The 11,386-nt window shown below is 44.4% G+C and overlaps 2 protein-coding genes across 2 annotated transcripts in view; both read left to right on the top strand.

Annotated features, from left to right (window-relative positions):
- Positions 1-2,274, top strand: nup42 (nucleoporin 42). The gene is made up of 6 exons (XM_078290411.1): positions 1-186; positions 279-367; positions 486-562; positions 864-950; positions 1,063-1,165; positions 1,453-2,274. Exons 2-6 carry the CDS (start codon positions 298-300, stop codon positions 1,992-1,994), a joined length of 879 nt encoding a protein of 292 aa, XP_078146537.1. The 5' UTR covers positions 1-186; positions 279-297; the 3' UTR covers positions 1,995-2,274.
- A 4,700-nt stretch (positions 2,275-6,974) lies between these two features.
- Positions 6,975-11,386, top strand: part of rims3 (regulating synaptic membrane exocytosis 3) — a 30,698-nt gene continuing 26,286 nt past the window's right edge. The window contains exon 1 of the mRNA XM_071919299.2: positions 6,975-7,043. The gene's annotated coding sequence lies outside the window, so the exon portion shown is untranslated. The remainder of the gene's footprint in view (positions 7,044-11,386) is intronic.

Genomic DNA, 11,386 nt, shown 5'->3' with positions numbered 1-11,386 from the left:
AGGCGGAGGCGGAGGGAGTGACTGGGGCAAAGGAGGAGGAGGTGGAAGAAGAGAGAACATCAAGAGCAACGAGTTCAGTTTCTCCTCCCAAAACAGATTTTCAACGCTGAATACTCCCAGCACCTTTGATAAGGAAGGGAGAGGAGGAGGAAGAGGAGTCGGAGGGGATGAGAATGAGAAAAACCTGTGAGTCTGCTTGTTTCTAGGCTGTGCGGCATCGAATGTAACATTTCTGTGTATAAGCAATGTATTCATGTGATGTTGTCTGTCTCACTCAGGGAGGCCATTCCGAAGGACATGGAGATTTGGGAGACTTCAGGACAGTGGAGTTTCTCGTCTTATTCCATCATCAAGGGAACTATCTCTGGTCTGTATCAAATGTATATGAAGTACATAATCACTACTGTTTTATTTGTAATCAAAGCACTAGGCGACGGGTCACCAAGACACTGAACCTGAACTTGTTTGATTTTTATTTCCTACAGGTTTCACTGATCTCTCTCCAGAAGAGCTTAGGCTGGAGTATTACAACACCAGAGCTTCAGGAGATCTGCAGAGCTATGTGAGTTTAGTATCACTCACTTGTGCTGCACTGATGTCGGCACTAATATTGGATATCAGGCCAATAACAAACTAAAGAGGATATCTGTGTCTGGGAATTTCCATTGTGACTTGACTTTCTCCCTTTTTGGATAGAAGGATGCTAGATTCCCTCCAATAAAGAAAAAATGGGTTAAATCTCACTCATTTTTGTCCAGTGACCCTAAACCAAATGGCTGCGTTGTCCAGTGAAAACACTGAATAATGAATTAAAAGTACTAAAAAGTTGAATAATGGTCCAAGAAACTGTTCTGTGTCTTTAGGCTAATGGTATCAATCAGCTGCTCAGCCAGTGGAGAAGCAGGGTCCAGGAACTAAGGGTTATGAATGCAGCCACCCGTGTTGCTTTGGTAAGACACACACACACACACACACACACACACACACACAGCTACTTTTTGGAGGACCGCTTAAATACAATGACCAAGCTCTGATATTTTTTCTTGTCTGTATCTCCTGCAGCTTGCAGAATTAAACAACCCAGCACCTCAGGCGTCTTCAGGCGGCTTTGAGACGACAACAGTGACTGGATTTGGGTCCTCAACATCCAACTTTGGGACTGGAGGTTAGGATTAAGTATTCTTTATTGTAATAACATAAGGTTTGAAGTAGCCTTTGTCTCTTTATTGTAAGGGTGATGTCAGTGGTTGAACAGGTGGTTCTGACTTCAAGGAGCTGTCGCAGTGTGCTGTGTGATTTGTGATTTGTGAGGACATGAGTGCACTGAGTTTGTTATATTTAGAGAACAAAACACTTATGACTGGCTTTTCATTGCCCTGTCTGGATGAGCTGACAGCATATCCAGTTTAGCCATTGCTTCTGTGTTAATCCTGAACTTTTCTGTCCACGTAGGCTTCGGGGCTCCAGCACCAGCCCAGGCCAGCAGTTTCAGCTTTGCCACTCCAAGTGGTGGCTTTGGTTCCACAGCGGCCCCGGCGGCCTCCACAGGTTTCGGTAGTGCCGTAGCAGCTTCCGCACAGCCTCCCTCTGGGTTTGGCTCCTCCTCTGCACCCTCCGCTGCTCCTTCGGTTTCTGGCTTCTCCTTCGCTGCACCGGACGCCAACAAGGCACCGGCCGCTTCGGCATTCGGCTCTGCTTCGGGGTTCAGCTTCTCCTCGACTGCAAACGCCGGAGGAGGATTTGGGAGCAGCTTTGGAGCCGGAGCAGCCGCCACAGCAGGAAGCGGGAGTGGGTTTGGACAGACGAGCGGAGGGTTTGGGGCGACTGCGGCCGGTAGTGCTGCGGTGGCAGGGTCTGCTGGGGGGACATCGGACAGTCTCTTCACCCCCCAGAGCGAGCTGATTCCAGAGGAACTGAATCAGTTTGGGGCTAAGAGGTTCACCCTGGGACAGATCCCTCTGAAGCCCCCCCCGGCTGACATGCTGGTGGTCTGATAATTCTTGAGAAGTTTGTCTGGACAGTGCATTTGCTAAACCTAAAACCACACTATTTTTTTTAAGATGCAACTAATATAATGCTGAAAATGTGGCTTCAGATTAATTATGTCTGTGAAATTTTGCCTCATTATATTGGTTCCATTTAAGATTTATCTTTATGTGCAAGTCATACATTGTATTATGTACAGCTGCGCAAGATTTTTAAATTGTGTCTTGTTTCATATAGGATATTGTTATGGACTCATCATTAAATTCCTTCCCTATTAAAATATACTGGTTGGATCATTGTGAATCAGTTTGCCACTAATGCATTATCTGATGAGATGTTGGCAGTAAACTGCTCTTTCGGCATAAAATAAACGTTTTAGTTCTGTTTTTAAATATTAACTAGCAAATGTCTACACATTATTCAGACATTCTCCATTGGGTTTAGATTGGGTTTCATCTCTAATTCAGTCAAGGAGGTGGTATACCAACTTAAAAAAACCCCCAACTAATTAATTTTTTTTTGCAAGTGTTCATTCACTGAAGATCAAAGGAAACAAGATATTTTCAAATTTCTGACTTCTGGAAGATGACTTCATATTAGGCAGTACCTTGTTATCTAAAGTGGATCGATTATCTCACCATTTACACGCTTTATCCCCTGATGTCATGCACTTAAAAGGTCACATTTAAGATGTAAAAAAAAAAAGAAAAATATTCTTTCTAACCTAAGATTTTGTTGACCTTTCTAGGTAGACCCTGAAATCATAGATCTTGCTAACATAAACAGCATATCCAGGGTCAACTATAACTCTTTTTTAAGTGTAATTACATCCCTGCATCCCTCATTGTCAACATTTCATGAGCAAACGGCTATGAGTAATTAGAGTTTCATCTACAACTTCTCCACACACAAATCCATGCAGAACTACTGTGGAAAAATTCAGACATCACATCCTATTACCAACAAATGTGTATATTTCCCTGAATGCTTCATAAGAATATTATCTTTTCCCCTAATTGGTGTGATAGTCTTTAATCAACCGAGTGGAGTCATGAGTCCTGTAGTTCCACTGCTCAACCAGAAGAGGGAGTCAGAATACTGGCTCAAACACCTGAGGACTTCATATGAATCTCAATGGGGCATGAACTGAGATACTGGGCCAGTGTAAATGGCTGTGGTCTTATATAGCCTGGACACTATGGGACTAGCTACTTGGCAGATCAGGTGGCCTGTAGTTTGCCTCTAGTTATTATTCTCATTAACTTGGTTCTTTGTTAATCAGATCCTTGTGTTACGCACAGTATTAAAATAGGAGGGGCCAGGCGAATGAAACCAATATTATCCCCCATACCAGCATGTACATCCAGTAAGAGAGAGGCTAGTGTGGCAGTGCATGGGAGAAAGTGAGTGAGTAGGCTATTGAGTAGGTATTCATTAGGTGTTGAGCATCCAGAGGGATCAAGAGAAGAGCAATACAGCGACAAAGAGACAGCAATAAGCTATTCTGCTGCTATAGGGGCTACAGCTCTGCTGACTGGGGCATATTTTTAGCTGACAGGGAGTTTGTGATATACACTGTTATCAGCAGGAGGTGAAACTGAGCTGCAGCCGCCTCCTGCGTGCTTGCGTGTGTGTGTGTGTGTATGTGTATGTGTGTGTGTGTATGTATGTATGTGTGTGTGTGTGTGTGTGTGTGTGTGTGTGTGTGTGTGTGTGAGATCATCCATAGTCAATATCTTATGTTGGTCAGGTCAAACACATTGTGCATATAGCCAATACAATTTTATGCATAGTTATTAATGGCAACACAGCATTGACATCAATCAGCCAGTCTGCCACATAGTAATTTTCTCTCCTCTCCTCTCCTCCTCCTCACTGTCTGTCAGCAATCCCCCCCTCTGCCTGCTAGCAGATACTACATAAATAATTCAGCAGATTAATGTACGGTAGAAAAAGAGATCATCTCATGAAAAGGCACTTGCATGCTCATTTCAGTGTAACTTGTTTAAAATCACCATCCGAGGACTCTTAAAAACAGCCAACCGAGAACGATGAGCATTTGTGAATTCTTGTTTCCCCCCCCAACAGCAAATCAGCGGATCTAATCATTTACAGTAACTGCTGCAGCATCAAATTGCCATTCTGCTGTTCTTCCCGTGTTTGTGTAATGTATGCATGAGCTGCACAGAGTGGATCAGAGCAATATTAAAGATGAGGGATGAGTCTGCTGAAGCCTGCACACACACACACAACCAGACATACTGCATGCAGGGTCTCATACACACTGACACACACGCTGCTTTTTTTTTTTTTTATTGGGAACACTTCATCACTGTAGAGTACATTGTAGACCTGGGATATTGCCGTGCAATTATTCTATATTAAATATGTTATTTACTACAAATGTCACTTCGGAGAGCCTGCGTGTTTAATAGTCAGGATACATGGTCACTTGTGAGTACAGCCATTTTCTCCTCCTTCCCTCTGGGGGGGATTGTTCAGTATTCCCAAGAGGGAGGTTGCTTGTTTACAATCCTCCAGCTGTAAGATTGGATTTTGAGAGATGACATTTGAGTTGACTGCATGGAATGATTATAGGTGACACACACACACACACACATACACACACACATTCACACCTGCGGCTGTGTACTGCTCCTGCTCACCCCCCTGTGAGATCATAACTAACAGACCTTGTCACATGATAGACAACACACACACACACACACACACACACACACACTCACATGATGATGATGATGTGTACTGTAAATCAATTAACTGTGACCTGACCCCTGGCAGCATGCACCAGATGTATCTCTACGCCTGGCTCTAATACATTTAACACACTGCTCCACAGGGGCAAGAGGGACTGTCTGCCCTGCTAATGCCCTACTTAGACTGTCAGACGATGTATGTTGCAGCTTAGTATGTGTGTTGTAGCTCTGAATGGGTCAATCCTTTGAATTATGACTTCTGCCTGCAGCTATTACAATTCTTTCTCCCTGGCTGGCTTTGTGGGGATCAGCATTTAAAAAAATAAAATATAGCTTCTAAATACACATTGTGTTCATTATCACACACTGTGATCACTGCATCACCTGACGACAGCAACAGATGCTTGAATCCCCTCCCTCTGCGGAATGCCAATGAGCTGATTCGGATTCAGCGCTGGTATTAATGTTTGATGGAGGCTGATTCCGGTCCCCCCCCCCCCCCCCCCCCTCGCTCTTGCAGAAGAGAACAAGGCTTAGTAATTGGAACAAAGAATCCCGCGGTAGAATTGATTGTGTTGTGCCACAGTGCTAGGCCTCTGGGAAACCGGACATTGATCCCAGGCCTCTGATTTATGCCTATTTGAGTGGCTCGTTGTATGGCCGACTGAACGGCACATTTGTCACCTGCAAGGACCTGGACCTGCTAGAGGGGCTGAAGATGCCTTTATATGGGCTCATATTAGGATCAGTTCTCCTAAAATACACTGAGAGCAATTTGTACAGTGATGATGAGATGCTGTATGGTGTAGAGAAGACTATCTGTGTAAGACTAGGTCAAAGCCTAGACTGTTTACACTGGGGAGGCAGTGAGAGAGGCTGGGCAGGCAACTTAATTACATTACATTCATTATCTGTGTAAGTAGACAGTGCAGCAGACCCGCTAGAAGTGTGTGTGTGTGTGTGTGTGTGTGTGTGTGTGTGTGTGTGGAGGGGGTGGGGGCCACATGGAGTCATGTCTCTGTGTGCACATGCATGTATGTTTTGCATCAAATTGGATGATAGAGCCAGGCTGATCGATCTAACACTCCCTCTCTCTCTCTCTCTCTCACACACACACACACACACTACATTCTCCTACCCATAAAGCTCCGAACCTAAATATGCATTGCAGCCCATAATTCATGAGCAGCTATCTGGGTTGGAGTGGATAACATCACCATTGCCGCACCATGCTGGTACTGCCAAACAAGTGCATACAATTATACTGGCACAGATTTCCACAAGCCTTTGAAATCCCATTCAGTTGTGCATGTCTTTAATTAGTTTGGGTTGCATAAGGAAGACAGCTGCTGCCTTATACTGTGTAGTGAAATGATCCAATGTGTCAGATTCTTCATATTCAAAACTGGACTACGCCTGCATGCGCTTTGGCTGAGACTGATGAGATGTTTGGACGAGACCCACATTTTTTTTTATAGCCTTTTAAGTCTTTATGCCTGCAAATAAAGAAACAGAAGACATTTTTTACCACTTATATCAGAAAGAATGACACTAGCATGTGATGTTTTCATTTATCCAGGGAAGATTATGTACCTATGCTGATTTTCAGCAACGGCCAGCTTCACATCCATACTTTTACACACATTTGGAAGCTGAAAACAGTTTTCCACTAATGACCACTGTGCAACGCCACTGGAGTAATCGGGGGTTGAGTGCCTTGGTCAACAAGTACTGTCATAAATATTCAGGAATGATCTGTGTCTGCTAGGCTGGAACACTGGAATGCGCAACTGACTTGTGGACCAACTTTGGGCGCGGCAAATGTCTTGATGCCTCCATCCTGTCCCGACAGGCTACTTCTCTATCTCTATCTCTCTCTCTCTCTCTCTCTCTCTCTCTCTCTCTCTCTCACACACACACACACACACACACACACACACACACACACACACACACACACACACACACACACAAGACTGGAGGTTTATTTATTTATTCACGCTTACCTTACCGTGCCACACGTTGTCGCTGTGCGCCATGCTGCTGGATGGAGCCAGGCCTATAGACTAGTAATCGCATCTCTCCTCTCTCCCCCTCCCTCCCTGACTCCTATCCTCTCCTCTCCTCTCCTCTCTCCACCGTAGCGCGTCTCTCACCGCGCCTTGGATGCAGTGTGACCAGCAGTGAGCGGAGAATCGTTCAGCAAGCCGCCGTCCCGCACACCAGCACAGCAAAAAATAAAACCCAAACGATGACATTCTTACAGATACAACAGAAGCGAACAATCATTTGACAACTTCCGACCCGCACCTTGCCTTCGCCGCTCCTCGCTGTTAAGTGGTAAGTGTTTACGTTTTGATTCCGATTTAATTGGAGGGAATGCTCTCGCAGGGCTCAATTTCCGCGCTAATAGTGCGGTATATGAATAATTATGATGATAGCGCCCGCAATATAGGCCTATTGATATTCTGAATAATGCAGTTAATAGCAGACCAGATGATCAGTGATAAGATATTAACCAATTATCCATATTACAGGGGCATGGCTCAAAGTAGGCACAGTCATCTGTATTTTATCTCGTCGTTACAATGTACAGGCCTATAGCTGGGAGGTTATGGACAGTAAAATGTGTTAGTACCAATTGTGAAGAATTTATTTCTTTTCTTTTCTCACCCTTGTGCCTATTGCATGGTAAGCCTTTTTGCAGTGCAAAGATGCACTTGCTGCTTACAGTTTCTCTTCAGCTTCTCTTACTTGGCAACAAAGCTTTTTGTAGGCTATGGTCATATGAGATAGTATGGGCAAGATAATGCATTTTCAGCCTATAGTCGAGAGATTGTGTGACCTAAATATTATTATCCAGTTTTACACTGTCCATACTATTTATGTCAAATCAATATGTATTTTATTTCATATTCATTTTCCTTCTTTCCAGTCATTACACAAAGAATGTAAGCAATAGCTATAACTGTGCATCCGATTATAAAAGTTTACCTACAGTTCCCTTCCCTCTTGTACTGCTGGAATTTTCTACAACATTGCTGGAGAAATAGGAACGTAATTGTCTGTAGACCTATTTGACTTAGCCATATTAGGAAAAAGTGAAACTAGACCCATGTCAAAGGTCAACTGCATGTTTCTTGGGGTTGTGTTGGGTCAAAGGCAAAAAAGGTGCCTCAGGCCAAGTCCGCTATTTGGTTGCATGACTGACTGGAGAAGGCAATGCACCGTTACCCTTTCTGATGGGGTGTGTGTGTGCGAGCATGGGAGTAAGTGAGAGAGAGTGAGAGAGAGAGTGAGAGAGAGCGAGAGAGAGAGAGAGAGGGCAAGGGAGTGTGGGTGAGAGAATAAGCATATTCTGAGATGCTTGTCCTGTGCCAGCACTCAGGTCAAGCCAAGTGCATGCTGAGGTGTGAGATTATGTCAGATGGCCACACACAGGCAGGCTTGCATGTAAACACACACATGCACACATACACACACACATACACATACACACCCACACACACACACACACAGAATAATGTCCTGATCTCGGCTCAAACTGTGTTCCCCACCTGTGGATAGGGGTAGAAACATGTGACGGGGCTCTAGAGCTTCTATATTTGTCAGTTGCAATAACTTGGTGTGAGCCTTGGTAAGAAATTATAGCGGTGTGAAAGCTATTTTATATTTTTGACGTGTCTAATTGTTAGCGTAAAGCGGCGAGTGTGAAGTTTTCTGTTTTTCACAGAAGCACATTAACTGTCACTAAAGGAGCGGGCCCTCCTTGGCTCGTTTTAAGGGGAAAGAGAATAATTAGCAATGTGCTTAACTCTTAAAATCCTTGCCTGACTCACACTTGATCCTCTGAATAATCCATTGAGCCTAAAATGAGACAGTAAAAGCTGGAAGCTGACACACACACCCGCACTGTGGAGAGCCATAGACCTAAGAACGCATATCTCCATGCTCACATAGCTCAAACATTTCTATGCAAAAGCCATTTTCCCAAACTCTGGATTCTATGTTTATGAAGTGTTCATGCATATGTGGCACAGTTTATTCCACTTTTGGATGGGTGCGGCTACCAGCTTTGAGGGGCCGTAAGATGTGGGACACACAAGTTCCTATTCACCAGGACATTTTAGGTGAAACGCGCATGTGTGCGTGTGTGTGTGTGTGCGTGTGTGCGCATGCGTATGTGTTTGAGACTGAGTAGTAGAGAGAGATGCGTCAGATAGAATCAGATGAGCTGGCTACTCAAAAGGCCAGCCTGACTGTTATGCACTGTATCATCTTCCATCAAAGGGCCCCGCTCACACACACAGGGACGCACACACACACAATCCTCAGAATTCATAGTTGGAAAGGGCAAAGGCAAAGTCCAGCGCAACAGACACACACACACACACACACACACATCTGACCACACTTCAGATCTGTAGCTGGCCGCTGCTGGTCTGGATCCTCTTTGAAATGAAAATCAAATGAAAACAACCAAGGGGTAGAGCAGACACTTATAGTAATGAGCGGGCTTCAGTATGAGTGTGTTTGTGTGTGTGTATGCATCATATGCGCCTGTGTGTGTGCTTGCAGACAACCATCTGTAGGGCACAATACCCTGGCCAACTGGTATGTATCATCAAAGAGAGATGTTGTGATTGGTTGACTGAGTGGTTGTTCAGTATCGTGCTTCACGGCCCACTTCAGACTGGACTTGCTAATGAGACACTATAGTCGTGTATAACATCACTTTGCACACTCACACTCACATGCGACCACACACACCACGGTTCAGCCAGTATGGGTCTTTGAAGGCTGATGCAGATATTTTTGGATTGAATTTGCTCATAGCAAATGTTTTGTTTTTGTTTTTCACTATCTTTAAATTTGACAGACAAAAAGTATTAAGTGTTTCCCTTAGAATTACATTTTTGGCAGTGTGGAAAAGCCTCTGAACCGGAGGTTAGACCATGGGACACTAAAACTCTCCATAGAAGCTCAGGATGATAATTATAATTTAATATCTGTGCATATTTGTTTGGAATCTGACCAAAATGTCACATTCAAATCAATTCTGGTCAAGTTCCATTGTTGTTTTAATTGATTATACATTAAAAATTTAATCAAACTGCATCATATCCATCATATCAGAGGTGGACGACACTGACTGGCTGGTATCCAATTTTTAATAAAAGGCCAATATCGGCCTGACCGATATATTGGTCTAACTCAAACACACACGCACTCACACACAACCCAAAAATGAGGTCACAGATAAAAGGGAGATGGGAGAGAGATGGATTGAAAGCAGAAGATGAAAGTCTTAAAAACATGAGAGAGATAGGGAGAGAGAGAGAGAGAGACAGAGAGAGAGACATATATAGCTCCTATCTTGTACTCCCGCAGGATCTGACTACGTTCCAATGCACACTCCTTCCAGAGGTTTAGCAGTAAATAAGACAGAGAGGCGAGCGTTGGTTGACCCCGGCAGTATCTCCACATGGCTTGTTCTAACCCCCCCACCCCCCCCCCACCGTACAGTCCATGCTGTCTAGCCTGGCACTCAGTGATCTGCACATGGTAAGTGGGGTGAGACGCTCTGTGCCACTCCGCCCCAGGCTGGCTACCAGCGTCCCAGGTGGGACGGAGAGATGGAGGGATAGCGGAAGGGTGGAGAGAGATGTCACTGGCCGCATTAGTCACCAGAGAAAGCAGGCCATGAGTCAGGAAAGCTCCCAGTCTCATCCATCACGCCCCTCTTAACCCACTTTCCCTCCAGCCCAGCCACTCTGGCTTTTTATTTTTCTATTTTCTGCTGGCCCTCCATCCCCCCTACTGCTGACAGAATAACTTTTCCATCCCTCTTTTGATGGTGATGAAAAGGGGGAGGGGGGGGGGGGCGAAGGAGATAGAATTGTTCAACGCGGGACAGATTGTATTAGTGTGTTGTGGCAAGGGAAAAGAACAAGGAGAGATTAAGGGTCAAGCTTTTTTTGGGGGGGTGCAGCTAGGAAAGTAGCTAGGAAATGTATTTTCTTTTGGCAAACAACTTTTACGCTGCGAAGAAAAATATGGGAGGATTAAAGGCGGTGTGTGTATTCTGTCACTGTAGAGAGAGGAGGAGGAAAAGATAGAGGAATAAAGCAGTGTGTGTCTCATTTTTCTCACCTGATTCCCCATGGCGGTGTATAGATAGGCGGTGTAACCTTGTGAGCCAGTGAGACTGCTGTGGGGTGATAGTGATGATATGAGAGAGGTCCCACTCCTCCGAAAGGCTGCCTGCTCAAATCCTGGATGAGGTATTTGATTCGCTGCTGAGGCAGAAACACTCTGTTGCAAGCTCAGCTGTGGAGGCATTAATATGGAAAATGGAAGCAGCGGATGAGTGAATGAACACTTCAAATTATACTTCAAGGGGAAATGATTTGATGGATATCAAGGTGACTTAATGCTAGTGTTCCTGAATGATAGCACTTTCCTTTTATTGTCATTTTATTGTCATGTCCTCCTAAAAGTCTCTGTGTGTGTGTGTGTGTGTGTATGTGTGTGTGTGTGTTCACCTATGATTTATGACCCAGCATCCCATAGATAGGAATGTAGTGGAGGGTAAACCCACCTAAATTCAGATTTATTTTCTTGAATGGAGTTTACTCACTTTTTCAGTCTGACATATATCTTTATGATGTGAAATTCAACAG

This window comes from Centroberyx gerrardi, chromosome 19 (genome assembly GCF_048128805.1).
Source record: "Centroberyx gerrardi isolate f3 chromosome 19, fCenGer3.hap1.cur.20231027, whole genome shotgun sequence".
Lineage (NCBI taxonomy): Eukaryota > Metazoa > Chordata > Actinopteri > Beryciformes > Berycidae > Centroberyx > Centroberyx gerrardi.
Note: the sequence above shows the minus strand (reverse complement) of the source record. Positions and strands in the feature narration are given on the sequence as shown.

Coding starts and splice junctions, on each gene's coding strand:
- nup42 (XM_078290411.1), top strand. CDS start 298: ATGGAGATTTGGGAGACTTCAGGACAGTGGAGTTTCTCGTCTTATTCC. Junction 563..863: donor CAGGAGATCTGCAGAGCTAT/GTGAGTTTAGTA, acceptor CTGTGTCTTTAG/GCTAATGGTATCAATCAGCT. Junction 1,166..1,452: donor ATCCAACTTTGGGACTGGAG/GTTAGGATTAAG, acceptor CTGTCCACGTAG/GCTTCGGGGCTCCAGCACCA.